We start from the raw sequence: 17,043 nt of genomic DNA, 5'->3' as shown, positions 1-17,043 counted from the left end.
CACAAACGCTCTTGGTTATTGTGTTCACTTTTTGCCTGCAGAACAGAGCACCATTTATTGGGGCTGATCGCTCATGTACTCTGCACGTGCATGCCGCACCCCAACCACAGCGGCCCAACTGAGGCCTCCAGCGGCTCCTGTCCACACTACTGGTGATCAGTCCCCAGAAGATAGTACGGCTGTTCCCAACCCTCTCCCCAAACGGCCACCTTGGACACATTCGGTGTCCATCACTTTCAATAACACATGCGTCTTAGCTCCCATGGCAAGGAGGCACAACTAGGTGTGGCACCAAGGCCAGCAGATGGCCCTTGGCCATGACACCTTAAGGCTCCCCTTCCACCATCTCATCACCATCAATAAGACATGTGTTGGAGTTCTGAGTATGTGTCTAGCTGCCTCCCCTGCAGGTTGCCCCCAGACTACTCTAATGTGACAAACACCAACATTTGCTGCGGGGAGAACCCATCTTCTCCTCAGCCACTAAGGCTGATGTAAGCATGGTCACTATCTGCCCACCCAGCGTGCGCCAAATGCCCGATGCAGTAATGACACTAAGACGTGGCTGGGGGTGGAGGGGGGGTGCTCAAAGTCTAAAGCTACCTCCTGGGTTAAATGGCCAAGATCAACATGGTACTCACCCTTCCAGAGTGAAACAAATCATTGAAGTGCTTGCGGCACTGGGTCCCTGGGCGCTAGACAGCATCTTTGGAGCTGACCACCTCCGCTACCTCCTGCCAGGCCCACTTCATGACGTGGGGGGCCCTCCTCCTCCCATCCTCGGGAAACAGGACCTCTCGACGTGCTGCCACCTCCTCGAGAAGAGCAGCAGGCAGGCATCAGAGAAGCAAGGGGCACATTGACCCCCCGCTGGCCTACCCTGCAGCCTGCCCTCCTCCTCTGGCCTGCCCTCCTCCGGAGCCCACTATGCAGACCCCCTGCACCTGTCACTGGCCATGGTGAACAGCCTAAAGGAGGCTGCCTGGCCTTTCTTTATACAGACTGCCGGCTCCGCATTGAAACCGGCATTCTGTGCACGCCCGCCACAAATTTTAAAATCCCGCTCTCCACAGGAGTGCGACACGCGCTGGGTGGGCCTTAATTGGCCCGCCCATGCAAAATGGCGGCGCAGCCCGCTTCACCGGTGGCAATCGGCTCCGTGCCCACCAGCAATTGGGTCAGGCCTGCCCAACAAACGGAAAATTCTGCCCATTAAGTTGGTAAACACCTGGTTTTAGGCACATGCCTGGCCTATCAAAAAAAGTCCCCCAAATTTAGCATTGGGAACAATGCATATGCCCTTTCAATGCTAAATTGGTGTGTTTTGCACCCAAAAATAGTCACAACTCATTTCATTTTCTACCCTATTGTGTTAATTGGGCTCAATGAAAGCTATTTGCTAACCATTAAATACTGGTAATCGTCATACCACATGTGTAAATGACTATCCACAAAACCGGGTTGGCAACCGGTGTTAGAATTCATTTACACGCAAGTGAAAATTACAGAACGTGCATATTCCTGCCACTTGTCCTTGATGTCATCAATTTTGCCTCATTTGTCAAGAACCATGCAGCTGAAACGTAAGTCTCCATTTGTAGCTAACTATGGAGGAACCTGAGATCATTAGCAGAGTGAACTTTCAAATGTAATATGAGGAGATATTGATTTGCATTTTTTCCCCACAATGGTTTAAATTTTTACTCTTGCAATGAACCAAATAATCAAATAGTGCAATTCAGACAAGTGAGTGTGTTTGGGGGGAAAAAGATATCAATAAAACAGCCGTCAGAATGGGCAGTAACAATGTAAGTGGGGAGCAGAACCCTTCTGCAGAGAACCAAAAGTGCCTTGTGATTCCAGTGTTTGTCATTATTTTTCTCTCTTCCTATTTTTTGCTCTCAACTGCTTTTCAAATCTTGCTTTTTCTTTGCATCCAGTCGTTTCCTTCCACTCTTCTTCCTGTATGTTATTTAATCTCTTTATCCTACTGTCTTAACTCGTGCTTGTCTTTTATTTTCTCCCCTGTTTGTATCTAACTTGGTGATTTGAAGAATGAGTGCCCCAAAGGGGGTGTTAGCTGAATGATGTCCCCTCCTCACCTCCAGGTAATATGTGCCAGATTTCAGATTGCGGCAGTACAATTTCTCCGGTTGGGGGTTTGGGTGAAGATGAGATAGGGAAGGGGGAGATGTATTGGCCCTCGGCGTCTCCAAATAGAGAAACAATTTCTTTGCAAGCTACTGGCAGCATTCCAATGGAGATCAAATCAGGAGGGCAAGTTTTAAAATGATGTAAGGTTACAGATTGAGATATACTAAAGCAGTTAACAGCACAGGAAATTCCAAACACCTTTTTAAAGTGATGAATTTTACATGTTTTCTCATTATTTCAAACGACTTCTATGAATTGCAGAACATCTGATGGGGGGGGCGGGGGTGGGAAGGTTAGTTAAGGGAAGAGTCAATGTGGCCCCATTGGGTTCACACAGCCTTCAGGAAAATACAACTGGTTCCTGGACGACCATAATGCATCCTTTTTACAAAACTTGTCTTTGTTTTCCCAACCCCAACCCCTGAAATGAAATGGTGCAAGCTTTCACTCCTATTGCTCTCAGTATTACGAAACCCAAAAGAAGCCGTCTCTTCTGGGCTGGCCTGAAGCTGATAACAGGGGGAGGCCGGAGCTATGCAGTAACATGTCACGTGACTGATCTTTCAAGTGTTCAGGCAGAACTGGAATATCGAACTTGAGCGTTGGGAAGAGGGCTGAGTGAGTCCTTGTGAGCAGGGAAACCACAAAGCATGTCAACTTCTCCGATTTAATTAGTTTTTTTTTGGGGGGTGGTGGTGTGGGGAAGGGAACGGAGCAGATTATTCGGAAACAAAACTGCTCAAAATCACAGAAAATGTGGAACCAGACGAGGGCTACAGCTGGACTGCCCCGGGGAGTGTTGGTTAAATCAGGTAAGACATACAAGCGCGAGTAGGTGAGCATATGATCGTTGGAGTCTGTGTAAAATAATAAGCATGGTTCACTGAATACTTCTCTTGCTGATCCATTCTTTGTGAACAAACATTGAAATAAAAATGTGTCCTTTGACTGAATTTTAAGGAATTGTTTGAACTTTAAGGACCATAAATAGAAGACAAATATTTGTTAAAGCAACTGGTTAAACCTGTACCACAGAATGCCGTATTGTGATGTAATTTACTTTGCAGTACTTCATATGTAAAAATAAGAAATGATTTTGATGTTTTGTGAGGTGAAAATCCACAGACTGTCTATTTCTAGACATGAAAGGGGAAGCTTGTCTTTTTGTTGCCTTGTTGGCTTTGGATGAAAGCGACTGCATTCATTCCTACTCCCCAGTGGACACTAAGAACAGAAGTTCCTGCTGGCAGGGCTGGATGTCAACGCAACACCTTACAGTTAGTGTTTGTTTGCTCTGAGGCTGAATGACAAGGAAACAAGTCCGAACATTGATTTGTGCCTGTGCAAGGGGCAGCTTCGGCTGTACTTGGAGACAGTGTACATAAAAGTATAAAGTTGCTATTCAGTGACCATGGCAACCCCTTGTTACATAAATGAGAACATGAGCATTTTTAGGGAAAATTGCACAAATAAGGAATTGAAACGAGGCTTTGTTTGTAACAACCACATTTTCTTTTTAAGAAAAATAATTGATCAATCTATATACTCATTCAAATTGTTTTAATGCAAATATGAGCGTGTTGCAAACTCAATGACCATGTGACACTTGGACAAAAACTCAACTTTACAAAGTTTTTTTGTTAACACAGCAATTGGATAATACTGAATTAAGCAATGCATATTCATGAGGTATAATCTGCTTTTAATTTCATTGAAGTGGAAAGGTTCACACAGTGACCTGAATTGTCCCCGATATTGTTTCCGAGCCAAACAAGTACTTTGATGGGGAGTATCATTGCATGAAAAGGCCAATTAAGCAGGAGGAGAGTCAATTTAGCACGTTATCTTTTTGTGGATCTAACTTCAGTTTAGTTATCGATCAGCTGCAATTTGTTTTACATGTTCACAAGTTGAAAGGACTCTTTGAGATGAGAGAGCCTGTCCGATTTTCTTAATGACTCACCTCTTTGCTCAAGGGATCCTCGGCAATGACGGCAATCTATGGCAAAAGCCTGCTGGTTACTATGGTAATCGCTGATTTTGATTTGTGTTCTCCCAGACTGGAATCCCTTTCAGCTAATACATATGTGCAATATCCATTCCACCACAGGACAGATACTGGTTTTAAAAATAAAAGCAAAAAACCGCGGATGCTGGAAATCCAAAACAAAAACAAAAATACCTGGAAAAACTCAGCAGGTCTGGCAGCATCTGTGGAGAAGAACACAGTTAATGTTTCGAGTCCGAATGACCATTCAACAGAACTAAGTAAAAATAGAAAAGAGGTGAAATATAAACTGGTTTAAGGTGGGGGTGGGGGAGGGTAAAGCTGGATAGAGGGCCAGTGATAGGTGGAGATAACCAAAAGATGTCACAGACAAAAGGACAAAGAGGTGTTGAAGGTGGTGATATTATCTAAAGGAATGTGCTAATTCAGGGTAGAAAGCAGGACAAGCAAGGTACAGATAGCCCTAGTGGGGGTGGGGTGGGGTGAAGGAATCGAAATAGGCTAAAAGGTAGAGATAAAACAATGGATGGAAATACATTTAAAAATAATGGAAATAGGTGGGAAAAGAAAAATCTATATAAATTATTGGAAAAAAGGGGAGGGCGAATCGGAAAGGGGGTGGGGATGAAGGAGAGAGTTCATGATCTAAAATTGTTGAACTCAATATTCAGACTGGAAGGCTGTAAAGTGACTAGTCGGAAGATGAGGTGCTGTTCCTCCAGTTTGTGTTGAGCTTCACTGGAACAATGCAGCAAGCCAAGGACAGGCATGAGAACAGGGTGGAGTGTTGAAATGGCAAGCAACAGGGAGGTCTGGGCCATGCTTGCAGACAGACCAAAGGTGTTCTGCAAAGCGGTCACCCAGTCTGCGATTGGTCTCTCCAATGTAGAGGAAACCGCATTGGGAGCAAGGAATGCAGTAGACTAAACTGAGGGAAGTGCAAGTGAAATGCTGCTTCACTTGAAAGGAGTGTTTGGGCCCTTGGACGATGAGAGGGGAAGTAAAGGAGCAGGTGTTGCACCTTCGGCGGTTGCATGGGAAGGTGCTGTGGAGGGTTGAGGTGTAGGGGTGATGGAGGAGTGGACCAGGGTGTCCCGGAGGGAACGATCCCTGCGGAATGCTGCCGGGGGAGTGAAGGGAAGGTGTGTTTGGTGGTGGCATCATGATGGACGATCATCCTCCGCCATTTCCGCCTACTCCAGCACCTCTTTGTCCTTTTGTCTGTGACATCTTTTGGTTATCTCCACCTATCACTGGCCCTCTATCCAGCTCTACCCCCCCCTCCCCACCACCCCCCGTCCCCAAAACCAGCTTATATTTCACCTCATTTCTATTTTTACTTAGTTCTGTTGAAGGGTCATTCAGACTCGAAACGTTAACTGTGCTCCTCTCTGCAGATGCTGCCAGACCTGCTGAGTTTTTCCAAGTATTCTGGTTTTAAAAAGTTGGTTCACAATTTGGAAGTTTAACTTCAAATTATGCCTAGTCCCATGCCTGTCCGCCAATCTCAAAATTACACTTGAATTTCCCGTGCATCTTATTAACTTACACCCTACTGCAAAAAAATGTGCGTAAAACACGAAACTCGCAAACTATGTTCTGTTCTTGATGGGGTTTTTTTTTTTTGCTGCAATTCACCCAATATCTATATAACTGGGGCAAAGGATCTTGGAATTTTAAGGGCAAACTGCGTTCAGCACAAGTCCTGCTTCCACAATCTTTTGCACTAGTTATTAAAAACATAGCAGGAGGATGCCCCACAGTCAAGATGAATTAATCATTATTAGAATTTTCACTAATTGCACTCATTTGAAGGAGGCTCCAAAATTATGCTGGATGCTTTTGGTGCAAGGATGATAATGGCATGTTTTGAATTATTTTTTAAAATATTGAACTGCTGTGCACCTAGCTAACTAGAAAATAGTTTTGTATGTTTTTTTTAAAGTTACTTTCAGTAATTTAAAATTAAATTACTTCCAGGTGGGGGAATAACACTTTTTTTAAATTTTTTTTTAATGGATCCATTTAACTATATTAACCAAACCTTAACAAGTTGCCATTCCTAAATATGATAAGGAATTTTTCTTAAAAGAAAACACATATTTTATTTTTGAATCATGCCCCGATTGTGCTGATTTGAGGCAGATTCTGTGTTCAATGATATGCAGGTGAGATTGAGCGGACAATTGGGGGCCAAAGGGGGATCACTTTTCAAAACGAGCACAATTTTGGGAGCATGCTTAGGAACATTGATCAGGGAAGCTTTTTTTAAAAAAAAAATTAAATGTGACTGGCACTGATGCCATTCCAAGAAACAGAAAATAGGAACAGGTCCCCATTGAAAATAAAACACTCCAAAAAAAGAGCAATGGCCCACTAGAAAAATGAGTTTGTTTCTGAATGCACCTGAAAATCTAATCACAAATTTGAGAGCCTCTGAGCAAATGGAATTGCAGGAAACTGATATATGGGGCCCTCTGACTTGGGCTGGGCCATTACTCTGGGTGGAAATGCATTGGGTGGAGGGATAGACAATTGTAAACATTTGAGATAATTTGGACGTATTGTTCTTGCACGCATAACTTATGCCCAAAATTCCACAATTGTTTAATTGCTCCTCATATTTTTTGCCCAGAGACAAAGTAAATGTCAGGCTGAAATCTTTTGTGCCCTTGGAAATTTGGATAACTTTTCAAAATGAAGCATTATTGCCATGAGCAGTTAAAATAAGGTAACAATCAACAAATAAATGTTTTTTTTTAAATACCATAAATGTCGGAGTATAAGTTGACCTTTGAAGCCTCAAAATCCTTCAAACAGCGGTCAGCTTATACACCAAATATAGTGAAATAGCAACGTGGGTGTGGGTGGTTGGCATTTTGAAATGTCATCAGCATCTGAAGCATAGAGTGGACATGTCTTAAACTCCTGCTCAACACAGCCCACATCATCTGCTTCATCTTTGCACCCTGTTAATAAGGTACCAATAAGTATAGTATGCATTTGTGGGGTGAATGATTGAGGCTGTCTAGAAATTGCCAATTACTTGCGAACAAGGAACAGGAGTAGGCCATTCAGCCCTTGGAGCCTACTCCAGCCATTTAATCATGGCTGATCTGATAGTAACTTGAAATCTGCATCCCACAAACCCCCTAATAACCGATCATCCCCTTGCCTACCAAGAATCTATCCACTTCTGACTTAAAAATATTCAAAGACTCTGCTTCCACCACCTTTTCAGGAAGTGAGTTCCAAAGGCTGTCAACCCTCTGAGTGAAAAAATTTCACCACCTCTCTGTTTTAAATAGGCAACCCTTTATTTTTAAACAGTGACCCCCTAGTTCTAAATTCCCTCTCCAAGAGGAAACATTTTCTCCACATCCACCCTGTCAAGACCCCTCAGGATCTTATATGTTTCCATCAAGTTGCCTCTTACTCTTAACTCCAGTGGATAGTCTGTCCAACCTTTCCTTGTAAGACAACCCACCCATTCCAGGTATTAGTCTGGTAAACCTTCTCTGAACTGCTTTCAGCGTATTTACATCCTTCCTTAAATAAGGTGACCAATACTGTATACAATACTCCAAATGTGGTCTCTCTAGTGCTCTGTACAATCGAAGCATAACCTCCCTGCTTTGGCTTTCAATTCCCCTCAATAAATGATAACATTCTATTAGCTTTTCTAGTTGCTTGCTGTACCTGCATACTAGCCTTTTGTGATTCATGCACTTGGACACTAAGATCCCTCTGCACCTCAGAGCTTTGCAATCTCTTACCATTTAGATAATATGCTTCTCTTTTATTCTCCCTGCCAAAATAAAATGGACAATTTCACATTTTCCCACATTATACTCCATTTGCCAGGTCTTTGCCTACTCACTTAACCTATCTATATCTGTTTGTAGCCTTCTTGTGTCCTCTTCACAACTTACTTTCCTACCTATTTTTGTCATCCACAAATTTGACAACCGTCCCATCTATCCAAGTCATTTATATAAATTGTAAACAGTTGAGGTCCCAGCATTGATCCCTGTGGCACACCACTTGTTACATCTTGCCAACCTGAAAAAGATCCATTTATGCCTACTCTCTACTCCCTGGTACCTATGCCAATACGTTACCACCTATACCATGAGCTTTTATTTTCCGCAATAGCCTTTGATATGGCACTTATCAAGCACCTTCTGGAAATCTAAGTACAGTACATCCACCAGTTCCCCTTTATCCACAGCACCTGTTACTTCCTCAAAGAACTCCAATAAGTTGGTTAGACATGATTTCCCTTTCACAAAACCATGTTGACTCTGCCTGATGACCTTGTGTTTATCCAAGTGCCCTCCTATAACTTCTTTTAATAATAGCTTCTAACACTTTCCCTACGTCAGTTGTTAAGTTAACTGGCCTGTAACTTTCTGTCTCCCTCCCTTTTTAAATAATGGAGTTACATTTGCTATCTTCCAATCTAATGGGACCTTCCCTGAATCTAGGGAGTTTTGGAAAATTAAAGCCAATGCATCAACTATCTCACCAGACACATCCTTTAAGATCCTAGGATGAAGTCCATCCGGACCCGGGCTCTTGTCAGCCCACAGCTCCAACAATTTACTCAGTACCACTTATCTGATGACTGTAATTTTCCTGACTTCCTTCCAGACTTCCATTTCTTGGTATACGGCCGTCTATAGGATGTTACTTGTATCCTCTATAGTGAAAACTGATGTATAATACCTATTCAATTCATCTGCCATCGCCTTGTTTTCCATTATCAATTCTCCAGACTCTCTCTCTATAGGACCAACACTCACTTTATTAACTCAATTCGTTTTTACATATTTATAAAAACTTGTACTACCTGTGTTTATATATTTCTAGCTAGCTTTCCCTCATACTTTAATTTTTCCCTCATTAGCCTTTGTGGCTGATATCGTGACTCGCTTGCTGAGTATATGTAAAAACATGAATGTTGGGGCTGGAAAGATGGGGTCATCTTATTCGTCAGTTTGTTGTTTACATGAAGTGAGTAAGCTTGATGCTACCACAAAATAATGGCATGCACATGGCTGCCGAATCTTCAGTTTCCAGCTGGACATTGCAAATATTAAACTTGTTCAACTGATCCACGTTCGGAGAATTAAACTGTCAGCTAAACCATCCTTAGCCTGCATAATGTTAGCCTGAATTACAGTTTACAGCACTACTGGAAGAAGAAAATTGCCTTACAGACACTGCTGCATTTTCGTTGCTATATGTTTCTTCTCCATGTTTTCACAGGAAACTATAGACTTGAAGGACGAGGCCCGGAACTGGGTAAGGCACAGAAGCTCGCAGTATTAGCATGCAGCACTATGTGTACTCTTAAATGCATAATGAGACATATACTTACCACACCCAAGCACAGCGTTGATTTATTTGGCAACATCCCTCCCTGCAGCCTTTACAAGCCTCAATTAGAACCCCTCCTTTAGTAAATCCAACTCAGCAGCATCAAATGGTCATTTTGGAATTCACAAAGCCCCTCCACTCAGCCGTGTTTTAAATAGTTTAAAAGCAAACTGAATTCCAAGACCCTTCTACCAATTCCTGGACAGATGGGTGTTCAAGTGCATCAAGGTCATGAATTACATTCTTAATCTTTATTCAGTAGACACAGGAATCCCTGTAGTGGCCTTAAGGTAGCACACATTCTTGTTAGCTGCAGTAATCACCGGTGTTCCCTGTAAATTTTCTTTTGTACTGGGCAGGCTACAAACTTCACTGAGGACTTTTTTTTAATCCATGGGCTTCTTGCATTTTACAAGTGACTGAATTTTCACAAAGTTGAAGGTGGCCCATTTATTTCAATGTGCAGCATGTTCCAAATTGCTATGTGACCATGCACACACGCACCTTAGAGAGAATGTTGCTTTCCCCCCACTGGCCCATTCACACTCTCCTCACAAGGCCCCATTCCACTTTCACTCCTAGTCTCAATCTATCTCTCCTCAAGAGGTCACATTATACTTCAACCCTCATGCATTCCAATCTACCTCTCTTCTCACCGGTCCGGTTTTTTAGCTCTTTTTTATCTCCCTACCAGTGATCTATGGAACTGACTCTATCAAAGTTCATGAGGCCTGGAGGACAGGCACCTGTGGCACTTGAACACCCATCTGTCCAGAAGGCCAGCAATATTGGCAGAAGGGTCTTGGAATTCAGTTTGCTTTTAAACCGTTCAAAACACGGCTGAGTGGAGGGGCTTTGTGAATTCCAAAATGGCCATTTGATGCTGAGTTGGATGTACTAAAGGAGGGTGGTTCTAATTGAGGCTTGTAAAGGCTGCAGGAAGGGAGGTTGCCAAATAAATCAATGCTGTCACCCAGCTCCCTCCAAACTGGCTGCGAATGATGTAAAAGTATGTTGGTATCAGGAGCAAAGTAAAATCTTTGGCCTTCTCTTCAAGTATCAGGTATGTCCATGACTCCTGCACGCACAATGAAACTTCTACTGTAAAGGGAGAGCAAAGAGAGAGAGAAGTAGCTGCTGAAATTATTCACAGCTGGTCATGCGGAGCATGTAGGGTGAGTTATCAGTCACTGCACTGTTGACTATGACTCTGCCTTAGCCTGTGATAGCCAACACACTTCAGCAGAGGAAGTGAGCGTGCAGGTGGGCTCAGCCTCCTCTGCCCATGGTATGCCATTTGGTGTTGAGGGCAGTCTTTCCTGTGAGAAAAGAGGAAGTGTGTTAGTGACAGTCTGTAAGGTGTTTAGTGAATGTCCGGTTGTGGTTAATTAGCTGTTGTGCAGTGTGCCACATGGGAATGTAGAAGTAGGCTATTTAGCCTTTTCAGCCTGCTTAGCCATTCGATAAGATCATGGCTGATCAGCTTGGAGTTTCAACTCCACTTTGCTATCTCCCTCCATAACCTTAGATAGATTTTTGACGAGGGAGTCAAACTCTGCCTTGAATAAATTCAATGACCCAGCCTTCACTGCTTCCTGGGGAAGAGAATTCCACATACTAATAGCCCTTTGAGAGAAAATTCTCCTCATTTCAGTCTTAAACAGTAGATCTCTTATTCTTAAACTGTGTCCTCCTGGTTCTAGTCTTTCCCACAAGTGGAAACATCCTTGCGGTATTTACCCTATTAAATCCCCTCATGATCTTGTATGCTCCAATAAGATCACTTCTCATTTTTCTAAACTCGTGAGGTGTGGGAAAGCGAAGGCTGGAATAATGGTAGGTGAGAGAGTCTGGAAAGGAGGAGGCATGATGAAGTGTGGTGCAGTGATTGTATGAGAGTGAAAGAAAGTGGGGTAGGTGAATCTTGTGCTTAGTAAGTCTGAAGTGGTGGAGGTGTGAACAGAGTGTAAGAGAGTCGTATTGTTAACATGGCAACCCTGGTGAGGTTATTGCACTTTGGACACTGCAGCATGTCCTGGGAGCCAAGATCCCTGGCATTGATGACCTCTGCAATGTCTTTCCAAAGTCGGTGGGGATTTTGCCTAGAGAGTTTTTTGCTTCATGGGGTAAGAGGGTGTCCCTCTTCCTCAGAGCCTGCAAAGCACCATCAGGAACCTTGGTGCCCTCTCAGTACTTGCTGCAGCAATTTCATTGTACAGAATTGTACCTCTGGTATTTGCAGCTAGAGGGCAGCCCCTTTCTAAGAGGTGCTGGCTGCCTTTAAGTGGCTTTAGTGATGCTGATAAGAGGCCACCAAACAGGCGTGTAGCCAATGAATAGGACGTGAAGCACTGGCTGCATACCCGATTCATGATGGTAACAAGCAGGCAGCATGAATATGACATGGTGCCTGGGACAACACTAACAGGCATGTGTATTCCATCCCCATTTCCAGGCTCAATCAAGTTTCTTGGCCAGTGACCTTTTAAGCAGATGTCTTTTGGCATTTTCATTTTGGATCAAAATAAAATTGTACCAGAAAGTGGCTTCAACTGATTTTCTTGAGCTACAGAAAGTGACAAAAGATTCACCCCAAGTGATCTTTTTATGACTGAAAGCATACATGAATTTGCTATAATTGGAAGATATCATAAGCAGCAGTGGGATGTGATATAAACTTCTGTTCTTGTGAGGTTTCACCATTCGTAAGTATTTTAGCCAGCAATGAAATATGAAGTTATGACACACCTTCCATGCACTAAAGACTGAGCAGTTAAGCTAATTAAAGGGATACTGTCTGAACAGAAGTGTGTTTGGTAGACTTTTTGGTTTTACAAACATAAATTGCATTGAAATGTAGCACTACTCTGCATAAGATCATTGAAGAAGATGCTGCACAATTCCATCATGCTTTTTCCTCACTCCCTCCCTCCCAAAAATGTTTGTTACTATTTTTTCCATCTCGCTTTTAAGTAAATTCTCAGCACCTCCAGCCTAATAAGAGCATACACTTGTGGGAGTAAATGCAATGGTCTGATTATTCAACTGTCTGATGGATAAGATCCTAGTCAATTACCAGATTAGTGTCACTATATAGTTTTGTTTGGCTTTTGCTGAATAAAAGATATGTAACAAAAGTGGTGTTCAGAACTGATTATTTCTAGCTAATCCATGTGGGTTATGGTGATACTCTAGCCTTTCTATAATTAGCTGCAATAATACCTAAAAATATATAAGACTGTTCAACATAAGCCCATCCATTTAAACAACCAATTCCTCCACTACTGTGGCTGCAGTGTGTACAAATTATAGGATGCCAAAAGTTCCTTCAATGATGGAATGGTATGGCACTAGGGCACCTTGTCGAGACAGTGTGCAACTTGAAAGGGAACTTGGAGATGGTGTTCCCCATGCACCTGCTACCTTTGTCCTTCTAGGCAACAGAGGTTGCAGGTTTGGGAAGCACATTTGAGCTCCTGAAATGAAAATTCGATTCAACTTAGACTTAACAGGAGATTAGAAAGCAATACAGCCCTGGTAAGAGATATAAAACTTCTTCTGAGTGCAACTTGGTCAAAGATGATTCATCTGATCATAAATGTACTTAAGAGATGCATTGGGAACCTTGGTACAAACTCAAGCATTTAGCATATATCACCTTGAAAAATTGGACTGGCTACAAAGGGAAGATGCAAACACATGTTTAAAATTACCACTTCAAACTAACTACAGGCATAGAAAAGATGAGCCAAAGCAAAACAAAATCTGATACCAAGAACCTTTTTGTTTTAATACAGCAGGAAAAATCCTTGCTAAAACCTTTTTTTATAAAAAAGCGTCTGTACTTTTAAAAATGAATAGTAATAACCCCTGCTTCTTTCTTATGAGGAGCCAGCAAGCATTGAATTTTAATTTAGATCCCCCCACTCCTCTCCTTCCCCCAGCCTCCTGAAACTAGGTGTTAGGAACAGGAGAAGGTCATTAAGCCTTACGAGCTTATGCTGCCAATCGGTGAGATCATGGGCTAGCTGTAACAAAAACAAAAACAGAATTACCTGGGAAAACTCAGCAGGTCTGGCAGCATCGGCGGAGAAGAAAAGAGTTGACCTTTCGAGTCCTAATGACCCTTCGACAGAACTTGAGTTCGAGTCCAAGAAAGAGTTGAAATATAAGCTGGTTTAAGGTGTGTGTGTGGGGGGGCGGAGAGAGAGAGAGAGAGAGAGAGAGAAGTGGAGTGGGGTGTGGTTGTAGGGACAAACAAGCAGTGATAGAAGCAGATCATCAAAAGATGTCAACAACAATAGAACAAAAGAACACAGGTGTTAAAGTTAAAGTTGGTGATATTATCTAAACGAATGTGCTAATTAAGAATGGATGGCAGGGCACTCAAGGTATAGCTCTAGTGGGGGTGGGGAGAGCATAAAAGATTTAAAAAAAAATTTTTTTTAAAAATAATGGAAATAGGTGGGAAAAGGAAAATCTATATAATTTATTGGGAAAAAAAAGGAAGGGGGAAACAGAAAGGGGGTGGGGATGGGGGAGGGAGCTCACGACCTAAAGTTGTTGAATTCAGTATTCAGTCCGGAAGGCTGCAAAGTGCCTAGTCGGAAGATGAGGTGTTGTTCCTCCAGTTTGCGTTGGGCTTCACTGGAACAATGCAGCAAGCCAAGGACAGACATGTGGGCAAGAGAGCAGGGTGGAGTGTTAAAATGGCAAGCGACAGGGAGGTTTGGGTCATTCTTGCGGACAGACCGCAGGTGTTCTGCAAAGCGGTCGCCCAGTTTACGTTTGGTCTCTCCAATGTAGAGGAGACCACATTGGGAGCAACGACTGCAGTAGACTAAGTTGGGGGAAATGTAAGTGAAATGCTGCTTCACTTGAAAGGAGTGTTTGGGTCCTTGGACAGTGAGGAGAGAGGAAGTGAAGGGGCAGGTATTGCATCTTTTGTGTGGGCATGGGGTGGTGCCATAGGAGGGGGTTGAGGAGTAGGGGGTGATGGAGGAGTGGACCAGGGTGTCCCGGAGGGAGCGATCCCTACGGAATGCCGATGGGGGTGTGAAGGGAAGATGTGTTTGGTGGTGGCATCATGCTGGAGTTGGCAGAAATGGCAAAAGATGATCCTTTGAATGCGGAGGCTGGTGGGGTGATAAGTGAGGACAAGGGGGACCCTATCATGTTTCTGGGAGGGAGGAGTAGGCGTGAGGGCGGATGCGCGGGAGATGGGCCGGACACGGTTGAGGGCCCTGTTAACGACCGTGGGTGGAAAACCTCGGTTAAGGAAGAAGGAGGACATGTCAGAGGAACTGTTTTTGAAGGTAGCATCATCGGAACAGATGCGACGGAGGCGAAGGAACTGAGAGAATGGGATTGAGTCCTTACAGGAAGCGGGGTGTGAGGAGCTGTAGTCGAGATAGCTGTGGGAGTCGGTGGGTTTGTAATGGATATTGGTGGACAGTCTATCACCAGAGATTGAGACAGAGGGGTCAAGGAAGGGAAGGGAAGTGTCAGAGATGGACCACGTGAAAATGATGGAGGGGTGGAGATTGGAAGCAAAATTAATAAATTTTTCCAAGTCCCGACGAGAGCATGAATCGGCACCGAAGTAATCATCGATGTACCGGAGAAAGAGTTGTGGAAGGGGGCCGGAGTAGGACTGGAACAAGGAATGTTCCACATACCCCATAAAGAGACAGGCATAGCTGGGGCCCATGCGGGTACCCATAGCCACACCTTTTATTTGGAGGAAGTGAGAGGAGTTGAAGGAGAAATTGTTCAGCGTGAGAACAAGTTCAGCCAGACGGAGGAGAGTAGTGGTGGATGGGGATTGTTCGGGCCTCTGTTCGAGGAAGAAGCTAAGGGCCCTCAGACCATCCTGGTGGGGGATGGAGGTGTAGAAGGATTGGACGTCCATGGTGAAGAGGAAGCGGTTGGGGCCAGGGAACTGGAAATTGTTGATGTGACGTAAGGTGTCAGAGGAATCACGGATGTAGGTGGGAAGGGACTGGACAAGGGGAGAGAGAAGGGAGTCAAGATAACGAGAAATGAGTTCTGTGGGGCAGGAGCAAGCTGAGACGATCGGTCTACCGGGGCAGTTCTGTTTGTGGATTTTGGGTAGGAGATAGAAGCGGGCCGTCCGAGGTTGGGCAACTATCAGGTTGGAAGCTGTGGGAGGGAGATCCCCAGAGGAGATGAGGTCAGTGACAGTCCTGGAAACAATGGCTTGATGTTCAGTGGTGGGGTCATGGTCCAGGGAGAGGTAGGAGGATGTGTCTGCGAGTTGACGCTCAGCCTCCGTGAGGTAGAGGTCAGTGCGCCAGACAACAACAGCACCACCCTTGTCAGTGGGTTTGATGACAATGTCAGGGTTGGACCTGAGAGAATGGAGTGCAGTAAGTTCAGAGAGAGACAGGTTAGAATGGGTGAGAGGAGCAGAGAAATTGAGACGACTAATGTCGCGCCGACAGTTCTCAATGAAAAGATCGAGAGAAGGTAAGAATCCAGAGGGAGGGGTCCAGGTGGAGGGAGAATATTGGAGATGGGTAAGAGGATCCGAGCATGATGCCACCACCAAACACATCTTCCCTTCACCGCCCCCCCCATCGGCATTCCGTAGGGATCGCTCCCTCCGGGACACCCTGGTCCACTCCTCCATCATCCCCTACTCCTCAACCCCCTCCTATGGCACCACCCCATGCCCACGCAAAAGATGCAACACCTGCCCCTTCACTTCCTCTCTCCTCACCGTCCAAGGACCCAAACACTCCTTTCAAGTGAAGCAGCATTTCACTTGCATTTCCCCCAACTTAGTCTACTGCATTCGTTGCTCCCAATGCGGTTTCCTTTACACTGGAGAGACCAAACGCAGACTGGGTGACAGCTTTGCAGAACACCTTCGGTCTGTCCGCAAGCATGACCCAGACCTCCCTGTCGCTTGCCATTTTAACACTCCACCCTGCTCTCTTGCCCATATGTCTGTCCTTGGCTTGCTGCATTGTTCCAGTGAAGCCCAACGCAAACTGGAGGAACAACACCTCATCTTCCGACTAGGCACTTTACAGCCTTCCGGACTGAATATTGAATTCAACAACTTTAGGTCGTGAGCTCCCTCCCCCATCCCCACCCCCTTCCTGTTTCCCCCTTCCTTTTTTTTTCCAATAAATTATATAGATTTTCCTTTTCCCACCTATTTCCATTATTTTTTAAAAAAATTTTTTTTTAAATCTTTTATGCTCTCCCCACCCCCACTAGAGCTATACCTTGAGTGCCCTGCCGTCCATTCTTAATTAGCACATTCGTTTAGATAATATCACCAACTTTAACTTTAACACCTATGTGTTCTTTTGTTCTATTGTTGTTGACATCTTTTGATGATCTGCTTCTTTCACTGCTTGTTTGTCCCTACAACCACACCCCACTCCACTTCTCTCTCTCTCTCTCTCTCTCTCTCCGCCCCCCCACACACACACCTTAAACCAGCTTATATTTCAACTCTTTCTTGG

At 44.2% G+C, this 17,043-nt stretch overlaps 1 protein-coding gene across 2 annotated transcripts in view; it reads left to right on the top strand.

The window, feature by feature from the left end:
• The first annotated feature begins 2,722 nt into the window (after positions 1 to 2,722).
• The window catches only part of LOC121280486 (protein FAM107B-like), a 70,757-nt gene continuing 56,436 nt past the window's right edge, over positions 2,723 to 17,043 (top strand). Inside the window, exons 1-2 of one of the 2 annotated variants that reach the window (XM_041192531.1) lie at positions 2,723 to 2,966; positions 9,434 to 9,469. In XM_041192531.1, coding sequence (XP_041048465.1) covers positions 2,909 to 2,966; positions 9,434 to 9,469 — 94 coding nt within the window. In that variant the 5' untranslated portion in view covers positions 2,723 to 2,908. The remainder of the gene's footprint in view (positions 2,967 to 9,433; positions 9,470 to 17,043) is intronic. The other variant, XM_041192532.1, reaches the window with a different exon arrangement.

The sequence above is a fragment of the Carcharodon carcharias genome, chromosome 7, assembly GCF_017639515.1.
Source record: "Carcharodon carcharias isolate sCarCar2 chromosome 7, sCarCar2.pri, whole genome shotgun sequence".
Classification (NCBI taxonomy): Eukaryota; Metazoa; Chordata; class Chondrichthyes; order Lamniformes; family Lamnidae; genus Carcharodon; species Carcharodon carcharias.
This window is presented reverse-complemented; position numbering and strand designations above follow the sequence as displayed.